This window comes from Panthera pardus, unplaced genomic scaffold, assembly GCF_024362965.1.
Source record: "Panthera pardus isolate Hobbes unplaced genomic scaffold, ASM2436296v1 HiC_scaffold_1, whole genome shotgun sequence".
Lineage (NCBI taxonomy): Eukaryota > Metazoa > Chordata > Mammalia > Carnivora > Felidae > Panthera > Panthera pardus.
Genome location: NW_026526654.1, coordinates 71,693,110 through 71,709,344, shown reverse-complemented (window position 1 = coordinate 71,709,344; position 16,235 = coordinate 71,693,110). Strand labels below are relative to the sequence as shown.

The 16,235-nt window shown below is 50.9% G+C and overlaps 1 protein-coding gene across 7 annotated transcripts in view; it reads left to right on the top strand.

The window, feature by feature from the left end:
• The window catches only part of ATP7B (ATPase copper transporting beta), a 74,028-nt gene extending 58,045 nt beyond the window's left edge, over positions 1–15,983 (top strand). For 3 of the 7 annotated variants that reach the window (XM_053899913.1, XM_053899895.1, XM_053899909.1), the window contains exons 10-21: positions 1,424–1,551; positions 1,666–1,820; positions 2,039–2,173; positions 5,052–5,246; positions 7,163–7,345; positions 8,608–8,776; positions 10,417–10,560; positions 11,850–11,992; positions 13,634–13,837; positions 13,938–14,055; positions 14,517–14,619; positions 15,216–15,983. In XM_053899913.1, the coding sequence (XP_053755888.1) occupies positions 1,424–1,551; positions 1,666–1,820; positions 2,039–2,173; positions 5,052–5,246; positions 7,163–7,345; positions 8,608–8,776; positions 10,417–10,560; positions 11,850–11,992; positions 13,634–13,837; positions 13,938–14,055; positions 14,517–14,619; positions 15,216–15,489 (1,951 nt within the window). In that variant the 3' untranslated portion in view covers positions 15,490–15,983. Of the gene's footprint in view, positions 1–1,423; positions 1,552–1,665; positions 1,821–2,038; positions 2,174–5,051; positions 5,247–7,162; positions 7,346–8,607; positions 8,777–10,416; positions 10,561–11,750; positions 11,993–13,633; positions 13,838–13,937; positions 14,056–14,516; positions 14,620–15,215 lie in introns of all 7 variants that reach the window. The other 4 variants (XM_053899906.1, XM_053899889.1, XM_053899915.1 and 1 more) reach the window with 2 other exon arrangements.
• Positions 15,984–16,235: the final 252 nt, after the last annotated feature.

Here is a 16,235-nt window from a genome sequence, read left to right as displayed (position 1 = left end):
GACGCCTGCTGTGGCTGAGGCTAGGACGTCTGCTCCCGCAGTCTGCCATCCCCACTGGCCCATCTGCCTCCCTGCCGCTGGCTGGCCCTCCCACCTGTTCAGCCTCCAGTGTGGCCCCAGCACCAGGGCTTGGATCTAGAACTCCCTCTCTTTTCCACTTATGCTCCCAGGTGACCTTGCACCATTTCAGGGCTGTAGGTACCATGTGTATTTTGACAACTCTGGGATTTGTACCTCTAGCTCTGCCCTCTTCTCTCAGCTCCAGTCATATTTTCTGCTCCCTACTTGACTCAGATAGGCATCCCACACCCGACATGTCAAAATGAAGGTCTTTATTTCATCTCTTCTCTCTCTGTCCTTCAGCGGCTTCTGCACACTTGTCTCCATCTCAGTAACTGAGAATTTCGAGCTCCTCTTTGCTTCTTTTCTTTTCTTTTTTTTTTAAACGTTTATTTATTTTTGAGACAGAGAGAGACAGAGCATGAATGGGGGAGGGTCAGAGAGAGGGAGACACAGAATCCGAAACAGGTTCCAGGCTCCGAGCTGTCAGCACAGAGCCCGACGCAGGGCTAAAACTCACGGACCGCGAGATCATGACCTGAGCCGAAGTCGGCCGCTTAACCGACTGAGCCACCCAGGCGCCCCTCTTTGCTTCTTTTCTTTACTCATTTGGCGTATCTGCACGTCCTGGAAATATCCTGGGTGTTCACGCCATCTCTGGCCCACGCCACTGCCATCTTTTGCTTGCCCACCTCTTCTCCCAGCCTCTATTATTGTCCCTGCCACCCTGTGCTCATGCAGCAGCCAGAGCGATGACTTGAAAATGTGAATCAAATTATGTCACTTTCCAGTAAAACTCTTAACGTTTGAAGCCCGTACTCTGTTCTGCAAGACTCAACGGGATCGGGACTCTGCCTGCTTCACTTCTTGTTTTTCAGAGGCGCCCTTCCTTCCTGCCTTAGGGCCTTCGCATTAGCAGAGTTTTTCCCCTTGAACTTTCCTTCCCCTGTATGTTGGCCCTTCTTGTCTTCCAGGTCACAGCATGTCTTCCAAGTGAACCCCCCCCCCCAAAAAAAAAGCCCTTGAGTCACATTATTTGCATCATAACACTTATTTAATACCTCGGACTGTCCTGTTCATTGTCTGTTTTTTTCCGCAGAATTGGTCTTCATGAGGGTAGGGACTTTGCTGTCCTGTTCACAGCTGTATTTCCAGTGTCTAGTACAGCACCTGTCACTTAGCTGTGCACCAAATATTGACTCAATCTGTAAATGAACAGATAAAATGAATACTGCCAGTCAGTGTAAAAGCCAAGAGTGTAACCAGTCCAACACGTTGTCTAGAACCCGACCCGGGTGGCAAACCAGCAGGAGTGAGCTCCAGTTAATTGCTGTGTGCATAACTTGAGTGGCATTTGTTTCAGAGAGGAGCAAGTACCCATGGAGCTGGTGCAGCGGGGCGACGTCATCAAGGTCGTCCCCGGCGGAAAGTTCCCGGTGGATGGGAAAGTCCTGGAAGGCAGTACCATGGCTGACGAGTCTCTCATCACAGGTTAGGTGGCTTGTTTCATGTTCCCTTTGGGTGGGTATCACAGCACCTGCCAGGTCACATGAGTGCCAAGTGGGGCTGAATGCATGATGGTTGGTCTCTTTTCTCCCCCTCTAGGAGAAGCCATGCCTGTCACTAAGAAACCCGGAAGCACAGTGATTGCTGGGTCTATAAACGCACATGGCTCTGTGCTCATTAACGCCACCCACGTGGGCAATGACACCACTTTGGCTCAGATTGTGAAATTAGTAGAAGAGGCTCAGATGTCAAAGGTAATGAAGAAATTTAACAAAATAATACAACTTCAGCTTCCTCATTTTAGGAATGACTCCAAGAGCTTCATAAAATCAGGCAGATTTTGCGGAGTAGAGATTGATTAGTAAGCGTAGTTAACGAGGGGGCTCGGAACCCCAGTTCTTGCTCATGCTTGTGGTGTTTTATTTCTTTGTGGATTGTAATTTCCCCTGGTCTTGGTGTTTTGTTTTCATAGGCACCCATTCAGCAACTGGCTGACCGGTTTAGTGGATATTTTGTCCCATTTATCATCATCATTTCCACGTTGACGTTGGTGGTATGGATTATAATCGGTTTTATCGATTTTGGTGTTGTTCAGAAATACTTTCCTGTAAGTTGAATGCTTTGGGCAGTATGGTTGCTGTGTTTTAAATAACCTCTTGCCATTAACCCTATTCTCTCATGTCTTAGATTCATTGGGCTTTAATTACCCATTACATTTATTTGCTTGTTTTGCTTACTTAAGGCAGCAAAGTCTTAGCCAGGATAGGATGATCAGTCACTCTGTTCCTGCAGGTTTTTTTAAAGATCCTCTCGGTTCTTTAGTTAGATGATTATACAGATACCAGTGGGCTCTCGGTTGTAATGCTTAAAACATTTACATTATGTGATCTTGGCCATTTCTGGGGTTATAAGGCACATATCGTAGATCACTTCACAATTTTGATGGCATGATAATATTACTTAACAGATTTTAAGAAAAATGTTTTTTGCTGTCTATGTCCATCAATCATTCCTCAACCTTGCAGCCTCCCAAGCAACGCCAAAGCTTCTTAATAATTAAATATTTATTAAACATAACATGAGACCATGGAATATACTTTCTTGAGTTAAAAAGTGATTAAAGAATATGATCTTAGGAACGACAGTTTTATCAAACTTCCAAAAAGGGTGTAAAATACAAAAAAAGCTTTTCTGCCTGAGAAATAGGAACTGTGGTGATGCTCAGTTGGGAGTAATTTTGTTGCCCCCAGAGACATCTGGCAACGTCTGGAGACGTTTTTGGTTGTCCTGACTGGGGAGGGAATACTACTGACATCTAGTGGGTAGAGACCAGGGATGCTGCCCGATGGCCTACCACACAGAGCACAGCCCCCCACGACAAAGAATTATGTGAGCCCAAATGTCAGTAGTGCTGAGACTGAGAAACCTTGATGTACATCAACAGTGAATGGCCCACATGGTGTAGTATTTGATAACTGCCCAGTGAGTGGAACAGTGTTTTATATTCAGCCAAGTCTAATGCGTATTTTACCTTAGGGCCATAATGTAAGAAACATGGACCAGAGCATTTTTTTCTTAAAAAAAAAAAATGCCCATAATTAAAAGCACATCTTACATTCTCAGGGTGCATGTCATATACTAAGATGTCACTTCCTGTCTCTAATTTCCTATCTTAAAATGAAAAATGTCCATGTTAAACTCTTCCTGACATCTTAAGGAGACCTCAGTGCTTTTAAGAGTAACCTGGGACCGTATTCCTAGAATTTGCCTGGGGCTATTATGGCACCTGACTGCCCCCAAATGTCCACTTTTGCGGGAGAGCAGCTCCTTGGCATGTGGCTGTGGGAAAAGTCATTCCCAAACAAGTTGGAATATGTGACTTTCTGCTGGTCTCTGCCTTTCCATCTTACGTTGGCTTCTTTTGTTTTTATCTGCAATATCAGGGAGGATGCTGGCGCATGAGGTACTGCATGTTCCTTTAAGATACTGTCACCCTGCTGTGTGATGTCACTTGTAGGGAGACGTTCATGTCACCTTCTAGAAGTCCACCCAGTCCCGTCGGAGTGTCCGGTGTCATTTTAACGAGAATTACTGTGTTTTTTTTTTTTAATCATATCATCTTTATCTCTAAAAACCACAATTATGTCTTAAATACTGCGCCCTTCTATCTAAATGCAACTGTTTCTAATCAAAGTGAAATGACCCTTTAATAATGCACCTTATTTTAGGATTCTGCCTTTCAAAATCAAGGAATATAGATGAACGCTAAAGAGATTGTGCTCTGTATCCTTGATTTAGAAAACATACTATAATTAAAGTGAATATAATGTCTCCTGATTGTACCTCAGAGACAGCCGCCATTTTGAAAAATAAACCAAGATAAATCACAATGTCAGAATGCAAAGAGTAACAACCTTGTGGGTCGCTAGGTAACTGGAAAAGAGACCCATATTTTGTTTGTTTGGAGTTTACCAAGAAAACAGTAGTGAAAAAAATAGAAGAAAATAAAGGTGGCTCCAAATCCTGTCCCTAGGAGTAACAATTTTTTGCACTTTGGTGAACATCCTTCCAGTATTGTTGAAGGACTATGTAGAGATATGGGCAGATAATTTCACACTAATTCAGTCACAACACATGCCATTTTGTGGTTGCTTTTTTTATCCAGCAGTGTTACTGATGTCTTTCCATGTCGGCAAGGATAGATACACATCATGATTTCAACAATTGCATAATATTCCATTATGTACATCATACCCACAATTATTTTTTTCATACCCACAATTTAATTAATTCATTCCCTATGGGTTGTCTCTAGTTTTTTGCCATTATAAAAACGCTGTGATAAGTATCTTTGTATCTTTAGCCACTTGTATGATTATCATCTTAGGGTAGATGCCTTAGAGATCTATGATTTTTTAAAGTTTTCATAAGAATGATAAAAATAACATGTAATATTGTTACTATGTAATACGGAAAGTGTAATAGTTACAATTTTTAGGTGCCTTTCTTCTGCTAGATATTGTACAATGCACATTTATATGTTTATATGTATATATATATATATAATCTCATTTAACCCTTATAACAACCAGCTGGGCATTATTGGTATTATTGTCTCCATTTTGTATGTGAGGGAGCTGAGACCCGGAGAAGTCAAATTAGTGTCAGGGCCAGGAAATGGACATACCTAGTCCGATTCTAGAGTCCATGCTCCTTCCTCCAGCAGAGTTTCATATACCTCTCATCATGCCTCTCTCAGAGGAAAGCCTGTGGGATCAGGTTGGAAAACTGGGCTGGGGAACAGTGAATGAACCATGTGATAACACAACACTGAGGCAGAGTGGAACGCGCCATGTTTCCCAAACCCCCGCTCGTCACACAGACTCAGGTCCCACTGCCTGCCTTGAAATGTTCTCATGTGATTAGGAGTCTGTGGGATCCCTCATTTAACCCTCAGCCTGCCTGTATCTGTTTCCTCTTTTCAGACCCCCAACAAGCACATCTCCCAGACAGAGGTGATCATCCGGTTTGCGTTCCAGACATCCATCACGGTGCTCTGCATTGCCTGCCCCTGCTCGCTGGGCTTGGCCACACCCACGGCGGTCATGGTGGGCACCGGGGTGGCCGCCCAGAATGGCATCCTCATCAAGGGAGGCAAGCCTCTGGAAATGGCCCACAAGGTTGGCCTTGCTCTCCTGCCTGTCCTTTGGGGTCTTGGCTGGAATGACTTTGTAGCTGTTGCTGTGTGATTTTTTTTTTTTGAAACTTAGTCCTCGTGAAAATGGTATCTGTTTAAATTCTGTATTAAGAGGACAACCTGGAAGAGGCTCGAGGGCACTCCGTTAATTAAATAAAACAGAAAGCCAGGACTGACGGGGAATGATAGCAACAACAGCTAAGAGTTGTAAGATTAAATACAAATTGATTTCGTCTCATTAACAACTCTTTGAGGTGGGTGCTTATTATTCCCGTTTTGCAGATGAGGAAGCTACAGCGGGAGGAGGTGAGGCAATTTGCCCAAAGGCCTACAGCTTTGGCAGAGCTGGGACTCACGCCCGGGGAGCCGGGCTCAGACAGTACTGGAGCACAAACATGTGATTAGCAGAGGGATCCTCACTCCCGGGAGTGGAATAGGCAGCAACCGTGTTTATGAAGAATCTTTCTTCGGCCCAACATGCCCATCCCTAACTTTCCGTCCCTCCGTTTATTTACGTTTGTTGAGCATTTACTTTGTGTGTGTGGGTCCTGTCCTAGGCCCTGGCAATGGCCATGGGCCTCTGCTGTGAGGGAGCTCACACGTTAGTGGGAGAGGCAGGTGTGGAGTATGCAGACCACAGATCCGTGAGAGCGTGTGAGGCTGGCAGGGTGGTTTAGCAGGGACCTAACCTGCACTTGTGTGTGTCGGCCTGGGGGTGAGTGGGTGCAGAGGCAGGAAAGGAAGTACAGGGGGTTCACCTGGGACCAACCAGTAGAGCCAGAGTGAGCCAGACAGCGGAGGTCGGGAAGGATGTTCTGGCAGTGGAACAGCCTGGGGAGGCTGTACTGTCCTATCATAGGCTCCATAAGATCAGGGACTGGGAACTCTTTTCTCACCGTTGTGTCCCCACCATCTTGCCCAGGGTCCGGCACATCGGAAGCGCTCAGCGGTTACTTGCTGAATAAGTAATGAGGAACCAGAAGGAAATGAGAGAGAGAGAGACTGACAGGAGAAGAGGCTGCTGAGGGAGAAAGGCAGGGAAGGCAGGGCCTGGGAGTTTCTGTCAACTCCAGATTGGATCCGGAACTTAACCCCAAGAACAGCAAGGGGCCGTGGAGGGGTCTGAAGCCCCGCAGGATGGAACTGGGTTACTTGTTGGGAAGACCCCTGTGCCTGCAGAGTGGAGGGAGGGACGAAAGGCTGCAAGAATTGTTGGAGGAAGAGCAGTTAAGTGCGTTGCTGAGGCTGGCGCTCGGCATCAGAAACAAAGAGCTGAGTGTTGTTTGCTAAGTGAGGGAGAGCCGGGCCTGTGGGGCAGTCTGGGCACGGCGAGCAGCTGGCCTTCGACGGGGCCTGGGGGAGTGTGGAGTTCAGGGGTCGCTGGGCTGTGGCCGCGGACACAGGGACCGACCAGCAGAGCCCAGACCCGTGGGGACCACGGACCCAGTGGGACAGGCGGAGAAAGTGGCTCCGGTGGTTGGTTACATGGCCAGGGGCACCGCCTTCCCCTCCCTCCAGCTGCAGCGTGAGCGCCTTATTCTCAGGCGGCCGCAGAGACACTGCAGGGCGCTGACACGGACAGACGTGCGTGGTGGCATTGCCCAGAAGACGGTGCCATGCCATCTCCTGTCACACTGGAGTGACAACTTCTGGCTCGACCTGGCAAGGGTTAAGTCACAGCGTGGATTGTTCCAGCTGGACTGAGAGGGAGACAGTGTCTCTGTCGCGGGAGTGCGTGAACCCGGGATTGATCGTGGAGGATTGAGTTAATGGAGTCGTGAAGGGATGTTACTCACTCGAGCTTAGTTGAGTGGAGTTCTGCCTCAAGGTTGTGTGGACTCTTCAAGTCCCTTCCATCTGTATACGTGATCACCAAGGTGTGGTTGGTTGTTTTGGCAGATAAAGACTGTGATGTTTGACAAAACTGGCACCATTACCCACGGGGTCCCCAAGGTCATGAGGGTCCTCCTGCTCGCGGATGTGGCCACGCTGCCCCTCAGGAAGGTTCTTGCTGTGGTGGGGACTGCGGAGGCCAGCAGCGAGCACCCCCTGGGTGTGGCGGTCACCAAGTACTGTAAAGAGGTATGTCGACCTGGGCATTGCTCGCCCCGCCCCGCGCCCTCCCCTTCCTCCACCTCCCCCGCTGTCACCGGCTGGGCTGGAAGCCTCCAAGCGCCTTCCTCCTCACAGGCCTTTTCTCCTTGACCTCTGTAACCTGAGTCAGCTGCCTTCCGGGAGGCCTTGGCTTGTGGGGTCCGGAAACCCCTCAGCAGCCCCTGCGGAGCAACAGGTTGGAGATACGGCTCACAGCGCTGGGTCCCTCATCCCGTTGCCAGATTATCACAAAAGCAGTTCAGCGTTAACACTCATTTACTGAGAACGTACCGAGCTTCTGTGCTCTGGGAGCTGGTGGTCGGGTGGGAAGGACAGATGGAACAGTTCGGTCCCTTACGAGCACTTAGTGCAAGAGGGATACGAAACCAAATGAGGGGTCGGGGTGAAGCAAGGAGGGAGCCCTCAACTGGGGACGGGGAAATGGAGAGGAACCAGCAGCCGTGAGCGAAACGCCCCGTGGGTTCTTGGCAGTTAATGGGGAAGCGGTCATCCTTCGACCTCTCCAGAGGAAAGGCCTGTGTAGTTTTCCGTTTTCAGTCTAAACATAGAGGCAGCGGGATGTGCCAGAATATTGCCCTGAAAAATTTTAAACGGTCTGGGCGAATAGGATTATGTGAATGTAGAAAGGTGGTGTGGATGCCTGGGGGAAAAGTGGACAGCTCCACCTGGACAGGGACTCTTCCAGAAATCTCCTTTGGCATTTTGTGTAGGGTCCTTCGGACCACCATGTCCCCTCTCTCCTGATGTTTCAGGATGAGCTGTGCTCTCTCAGCACTTCTCTGCTGTGTAGTTAACCCAGATGAAACAGCTCCTCAGTCCTTTCTCCTGCCACTGTCCTCGTCCCCCAGGGTCTGTAAAGGGGTGGTTACCCTCCTGCTGGGCTCAGAGCGGCTCTGTTACCATTTCCCCATTCCATCGTTTTCATGAAATGATTTGCAACATAAAAATAATCTTTCCTCTTTTTGCTCTCCCACCTCCTTTAATTTGAGGCATTTGCTGTGAACTGCTCTCCTCCTTTCAGTCTGCCCTTTGTCCAGTATCATGAGGCATCAGTTTAATAATCATAGTGTCGGTGTCGGATAAGAGAAGGGATTGCAGAGTTATTAGTCCGTCTCCTCCCCTTCCCGGTCCTGCTTACCCCTCAGTTCTGGCTGGTGCTTTGCCTTCCTGCCCCGCTCCCGGGTCTGTCCTCCTTCCTACTCACCTCCCCTCCCTCCCTGCCTCCACAGGAGCTGGGAACAGAGACCTTGGGGTACTGCACAGACTTCCAGGCGGTGCCAGGCTGCGGAATTGGCTGTAAAGTCAGCAACGTGGAGGGCATCGTGGCCCATGGCAAGCGCCAGTGGAGCACACAGGCTGGGGTCTCAAACAGCGTTGGCGGTGTCCCTGAGGAGACAGGTACCCCTGGCTCTCGTCTCTCTGCCCGGCCTGCCAGGGGTGGGGTCCGGCCGGGTCAGGTGGCGGCATGCCAAACCAGGGAGCCCGGGCCAGCACCGCTGGGTCCCCTGCTATGGATGGGGGTGGCTCATGGCTGGGGTGCCGCATGCCCGCCTCCCCCAGGAAGACCTGTGGCTTCTCTGTTGTGTTCTCTGATGTATCTGAGTCTTGACGCTACTGAAATTCATAGAGGGTTGTTTCTGCGACCCGTAATCTTGAGTCTCCTCTTTTTCATCCCAAGTGGGTCTTCTCCTAAGCTACAAAGCAGACAGATGGGAATTCTGCTTTTGCCCTTCCCGTCTCCCTCCCGTGCGGTGGAGCTCTGATGGGATGTGTCATGTTTACAGAGCTGGCGGCAGAGAATGCAGAGGGGAATGGTCTGCCCAAGCCAAGAAGGGGTACTGCGTGGAGCGACAGCTGTCTTCAAATAGCGGCTTTTCTGACTCTAAGCATAGCTTGCTAGCCACCGCCGTAAGAGTGTAGAAACCCTCCCAACCCCAAAACCCCGTGTCTAGTATTCTCTCTTAAGTGCATTGGTAGTTCAGTCTTGCTTGGGAATGCATATTGCTAGAAGCCACCTGCCACCTTCTAGCAGTTTAGAACCCTAGAGTGACCCTTCCATTTAGCTTCCGGGGACTGGTCTGTGTGGTGACACCTAAGTTAGTGGCACACAGAGTTAAAAGGTGACAGGAGATGGGGTGCCTGGGTAGCTCAGTAGGTTAAGTGTCCGACTTCAACTCAAGTCATGATCTTGTAGTTAGTTCAAGCCCCGCATCAGGCTCACTGCTGTCAACACACCCGCTTCAGATCCTCTGTCCCCGTCTCTTCCTCCCCAGCATGTGTATGTGTGTGTGTGTGTGTGTGTGCTCTCTCTCTCAAAAATAAATAAACATTTAGAAAGAAAAAGAGTGAGGGGCGCCTGGGTGGCTCAGTTGGTTGAGTGTCTGACTTCAGCTCAGGTCATGATCTTGCAGTTCATGAGTTCGAGCCCTGCGTCGGGCTCTGTGCTGACAGCTCGGAGCCCGGAGCCTGCTTCGGATTCTGTGTCTCCCTCTCTCTGCCCCTCCCTCCCTCTCTCTCTCTCTCTCTGTCTCAAAATAAATAAACATTAAAAAAAATTTTTTTTAGTAAATCTTTAAAAAAAAAAAAAAGGTGACGGGGAAGACTCGCCTAGACTTTTAGGAGGAACAGCTTTAAGACATTTCCTAGATAGAGACTAGTTATTTGCTGATGCCCCTTGGGCCAGGCATCTGTACCAAGCTACAATTGCTGCTTCAAATCTCTGCAGAAAAAGAACCAGCAGATACTTCTTAAAGGCAAACAAGAACACTGCCTAATGGTTAATGGGCTCATAACATTTTCACACGTACTGCATGTAGCTTTTAATCCACCCCCTTTTAATTCACACGCTCACATTCCACACATTAATTACTCTTTTTTCCCTTGTCCTTCAAGGATGGTGCTACGAGAGGGGCTTACTAGGTACAGTTTTTCAGAACGGTTGAAAGGACATTCTGCTGTTCAAAGGATCCCACGGTTTTTAGTCCTTTCTCACAGTAAAATTGGACTCTTTGGGAATAACCACAAACTCTTTTGAACAGATGCAACCCCCCAGACCTTCTCTGTGCTGATTGGGAACCGCGAATGGATGAGGCGCAACGGCTTAACCATTTCCAGCGACATCAGTGACACTATGACAGATCACGAGATGAAAGGCCAGACAGCCATCCTGGTGGCCATAGATGGTAAAACGCCCCACCCACCCCTGCCTTCTGCTCTCAGAAACGAAGTTTCTTAGGGCTATCTGGCAAAAATAGACTTTCTCGGGTTTTTTTTTTTTAAATATATTTTCCTGTCTGTTAATTTAAATTCTATAGCCCAAAAGGCTGCCTTGCCAGTTTTTCACTTCGTTCTCGGTGTGGAGGTGTCTCTCTCGTTGTGTCCCTCCTTCCCCGACACCCAGAGCAAGGCGGTGTCGGCCTCCTTGGTCTTACGTTCTACACTGCCCTCGCTGTCATTGTCTGCGTCCATCTGAGCCCGACGTTCGGTCACCCGCCTCCCCCATCACTGCAGACGCAGCCGCGGTTTGCTGTCTGGGAAGGTTGGCCACGGGGTGCCCTCCAGTAGCGAGACCCACTGCCCGCTCCACCGAGCTCTCCAGGATTGCATGTGCCTCAGTCCTCAGGTTATGTCCGCGGCTTCACGCCTCAGTGCATTGGAACCTTCCTTTGCTGGTGTTCCCTCTTATAGAAGTGAAAATGTATGCAGATGAGCAACAGAAATTATTCTCCTTTTTACTGCTGCAACCAGATATGTCCTCTGTCACTCTTTTCTCCTGCTCACACCACCATGCCCTTTCCAAAGTCCTTATAAGCCCGCAGTCCCCTCAGCTCCTCAGACCGGAATCTGCTCGGCTGAAGGGGCCGTGCCCTCGGTCACACCACTCGCCCGCATCTGACCCCCCCGCACCCCAGTCCTCGAAAGCCTTCCTGCCTCAGGATCCGAAGATTCACGCAAAACAAAACAAAACAAACAAAAAAGTTATACAGAGATGCGTTCTATAGGAAGGAAGAGAAAAAGGAAGGACTGATTTTCTGTTTGGACATTCATCACTTTTAAGTAGCATCTGTTGTACTCATTCCGATTCTCATGTTCCAAAAACAATAGCTAACATGCATTGCGTTATTATGACCCAGACACTCTGCAAAGTGATAGATGTTCCTTGCAGAATATTTGGAAGATTCTGAGAACTATAAAGAAGAAAATGAAATTACTCCTTATCCTAGCCTTCGGAGAGCCACTGTTAGCATTTCATGTTCCTTCCAGACTTTTGTATGCATCTACAAATGTAGGTAACTTTTAAGAATGCAGAATCAAAGCCACGTTATGTTTTGTACTTCGGTGCTTTGCTTTCGCATGTGATGTTGCATTATAGAAATGATCACCGGTAGTGGAGCCTCCTTTCTTTCCTCCTTTGCCCCTCGGGCCACCCAGCGCCCTCCATTGAGGACTCACCTGAGGGTGTCCCCTGCAGGCGTGCTCTGCGGGATGATTGCCATCGCGGATGCTGTCAAGCAGGAGGCAGCCCTGGCCGTGCACACGCTGAAGAGCATGGGCGTGGACGTGGTTCTGATCACTGGGGACAACCGGAAGACTGCCAGAGCCATTGCCACCCAGGTGGGGGCTGGGGGCCGGGGATCTTTGCCCTTTCAAATTGATCTTAAGCCCACTGGAGCAGTTTGAGGGGGAAAAGTCAGAGACAGCCAGCGCATCCAGTGCCCCACCTTGCGTCTGGTCTTTCCCCATGCTGGGTGCATTTCTCTCCTCATGCTCTGTTCTGGCCCGAGCTGTGCAGCATCCCACGGGAGACCACTGTGCTGCCGTTGCAGAAGGCAATTCCAACATCCTCTGCGTCTGTATCTCCAATGGGGAAAAAAAATCATGGCTTGAGAGTTGAAATACACAACTTTCTAGATTTGGGGTTTAAGGGAATGTTTTGTCAGCTCAGCTCTTTTTTTTTTTTAATGTTTATTTTTGAGCGAGAGAGAGAGAGTGCACGCATGAGTGGGGAAGGGCAGAAAGAGAGGGAGACACAGAATCGGAAGCAGGCTCCAGGCTCTGAGCTGTCAGCACAGAGCCTGACGTGGGGCTCGAACCCAAGGACCGTGAGATCACGACCTGAGCCGAAGTCGGACGCTCAACCGACCGAGCCACTTGGGTGCCCCAGCTCAGCTCTTCCCAAGCGTGTGCAGCCCACACGGCTGGGTCACGGGCAGTTCTCCAGCAACGCTCACTCCTAGGCACTGCTTCCTGTCTGCCCGACTCCGCCCAGGCCGATGGCTCCGGTGCAAATTCCTAAAAATTACACAGCCTCCCCAAAGAGGTATAAAGTGTATGTTTTTGAAAATGAACTGCTTCCTATAAGGGAAGCCCCAGTACCTCTCTATACGTGGCCTTCCTTGCTAACGATGGTCTTGTTGAGTACCCATGCCTCTTCCTGGTTAAAAATCATTTATCAGTTCAGCAAGCACTTCCTAAGCACCACCTATGTGACAGGCTACAGAGCAGAGTGAAGAGGGCACCTGCCCTCCAGCAGCTCACTGTCCTGGGGGGAGGGTGGACCAGTGGCCAGGGTTGAACTGAGGGCTCAGTTCTCCAACAGAAAAGTGCACAGGACATGTGGGGGATGCCAGATCACACCCCCCACCCCCGCCCTGGCAAGGGCTGGAGACCCCTTCCCAGGGGAGGAAATGCTTGAGCAGGGGTGGTCAGATGAAGAAAAGGGGGAGGGATGGAGAAAGGGTAACTGACGGATCCAGGACAGAGCAGGCAGCCTGAGCTCCCCAGCAGTGGGCTGGAGAGCTGCCAGGAGCTGAACGGGGCAGAGTCCAGGCTGGGCCTGCTGGGCCACAAGGCAGAAGGTCAGAGACACGCAGAAACCAGTTATGGGGGGGGGGGCCTTGGGAGGCAGACCGAGGAGTGCGGTTGTCATCCTAAGGGGAAGTGGGAGCCACTGGAAATCTTTAAGCAAGAGTAGCGTGATCGGCTGACCACTGCTTCGGGAAGACCACGGTGGGCATAGGGGGAGGGGAGGCTGGGAGGTGGGCAGGGAGACCCGCAGGGGCCTAAGCCTCCGTGGAAGTGGGGGAGGGCACCAGGATGGGCACGCGTGCCCTGGGATCTGCAGGGTTTGGTGACTGACGTCATTGACTGGACCGGGGGAAGATGACTCACACATTTCTGCTACTGTTCACCGTCCTTTGCCAACAGCAGGTGTCGTGTATTTGTTCCTTGACTTCTCTTTTCCTTTCCCTTTAGGTTGGCATCAACAAAGTCTTTGCAGAGGTGCTGCCTTCTCACAAGGTGGCCAAGGTCCAGGAGCTCCAGAATGAAGGGAAGAGAGTCGCCATGGTGGGAGATGGGGTCAACGACTCGCCGGCCTTGGCCCGGGCCGACGTGGGCATTGCCATCGGGACAGGCACAGATGTCGCCATTGAGGCTGCTGACGTTGTCCTCATCAGAGTGAGCTTGGCTCTGTCTTCTCCCGCCCTGTTGTCCAGGTCATGGGAGCGGTGAGGGCCGTGGGACAGAGCTCCTGACTGACCGTGTGTTCCTCCTACAGAACGACTTGCTTGACGTGGTGGCGAGCATTCACCTCTCCAAGAGGACCGTCTGGAGAGTACGACTCAATCTGGTGCTGGCATTGATTTATAATCTGATCGGGATACCCATCGCAGCAGGTAGGGTGGCTCTCACCTGTTTGCTGACCTTTGACTCCAGCTTCTTTGACAGCAGGCTTCTGTCTGCCTGCTGGGTTCCTGCCAGCCTAGTGGGTAACCTGCTTCACTGGCTGCCAGAGTGTTTTAGAAAGAGTTTGGTTTCATTATGTTCTCTGCTTCATAAGTCTCTAAAGGTAAACGAAAGCTGCAAAGAGGGTCCCTGGGGTTCCCTGCTCCCTTGGAGCTCCTCCTGAAACCCGCGATGCCATTTGGGCACCGTCCCGGGAAGGCCAGGGTGGGTGGGTGAGCCCAGTCCCTTTGACGGCACCCCTACCCAGCTCTGAGACTGCCTGTTGGCACATGGTCATGACGTGGCAGCAGGGGCTTCTGAGCCACCCCAAGGAGAACTTCACAGTGGGCAGCCCAAAGCGGTGCCCCTCGCCTCTGGGCTGTGGCGTGAGTGTCGTCCTTCCCTTGGCCAGGGGTCTTCATGCCCATCGGCATCGTGCTACAGCCGTGGATGGGCTCAGCGGCCATGGCGGCCTCCTCCGTGTCTGTGGTTCTCTCGTCGCTGCAACTCAAGTGGTGAGTCCCCGGAGGCGGGAGCATGTGCCACGGCGGCACCCCCCAAGCCTTCTCCCTCCACCCAGCCACCCCTTTCCCTCTGCCTCCTGGGCTGGCTGGATGTGTGCCATGTGCAGGTTCCCAGCGCACCTGAGGCAAAGACAGGACGGTGGAGCTGTGTGTGTGTGTGTGTGTGTAATGGCTTCATCAGCACCACGAGCGAGTAATTCTCCACCTCACAGCCATCATCACATGCTCGGCTGTTATAGTTAGTCGGCTCAAGAGTTGTTGACGTGGAAATGTCATGTAGACATGGGATCCTCATGCATTATTATTTTATCTTTTTTGAAAAACATATTTGTTCATGCTTTCACTTAACAAAAGTTAATGGCAGCCTACTATGTGCCAGGCATTTAGATAGCAAGTTTCTGAATCAGGTGAACTTTACCTGAATCCTGGGAGCTCAATACCCTGCCCTTTAAAATCCATGAGGTTTTGATACTGTATGTTATTGAAAGACTTTGATGAGAGGTCTTTGCCAAGTTCCAAAAAGAAAAAAAAAAAAAAAAAGCCTCTGTCCACAATGTCTCAAATGCTCTTGGATCCTTGCCTTGCAGCTATAAGAAGCCCGACCTGGAGAGGTATGAGGCCCAGGCCCAGGGCCACATGAAGCCCCTGACTGCGTCCCAGGTCAGCGTGCACGTTGGCATGGATGACCGGCGACGGGACTCACCGAGGGCCACGCCCTGGGACCAGGTCAGCTACATCAGCCAGGTGTCTCTGTCCTCACTGAAGTCGGACAGGCTGTCTCGGCACAGTGCTGGGGCTGACGACAATGGGGACAAATGGTCTCTGCTCCTGAATGACAGAGATGAGGAGCAGTGCATCTGAAAGCTCCGGGCGGGTACGGTCCCGGGGCTCGGTCTCCTTGCTGAATAGTCGGGCCGGCTTTCCTGGTAGACGAGGCTCGAGCCGGTCAAGTGCGGCACCAGCAGCAAGACGGACGAGGCTCCTGTCCGGCCTCGGGGACTTCCGCTCCCTGGACATTCCTGGTCATCTCTCCTAGCACGTGCCGCATCCAGACGTGGCCCCTGGGTCGGCCCACCCTGCCTAGATCCCACTAGCACAGGGGCCAGGCATCCTGGCCAGACCCTGCTGTTGGCACGGGCTTATCGGGAACGTGGCTGGACTCTCGCAGAGGAGGGGACAGCCAGCCCTCCGCACAGGCCTCTGCTTTTGTATTTGGGATGATTGCTTGTAAAAGGACCAAAAACTTGGCTGGGCCTTTCCTTGAAACTCATGAAAAGCCGTGAGTTTTGACAAGACCCACACGCATCGAGTATCTGAGACCGCAGTTTACCTCAAATGCACCCCATTGACTTCTGCCGGCACGGTCTCTTCCTTTTCTGTTCTTCACACTGGGGATGTGCCACCCCCCCCGCCCCCCCGAAGCCCTGCCCAGTCTCTGAGGGTATGGCTGATGCCGTAGTGATCCCTGCTGCTGCTCCTGGGCACTTCTGCCAGAATCTGCTCCCTCACATGCTTGGCCGGAGAGCCTGCCATGCTTCTCTTCAGGTTGAGGAGAGTTTTCTTTCTCGCTAGTGTGCCGCTTGGCCACAGAGTCCTGGCCACGTGCT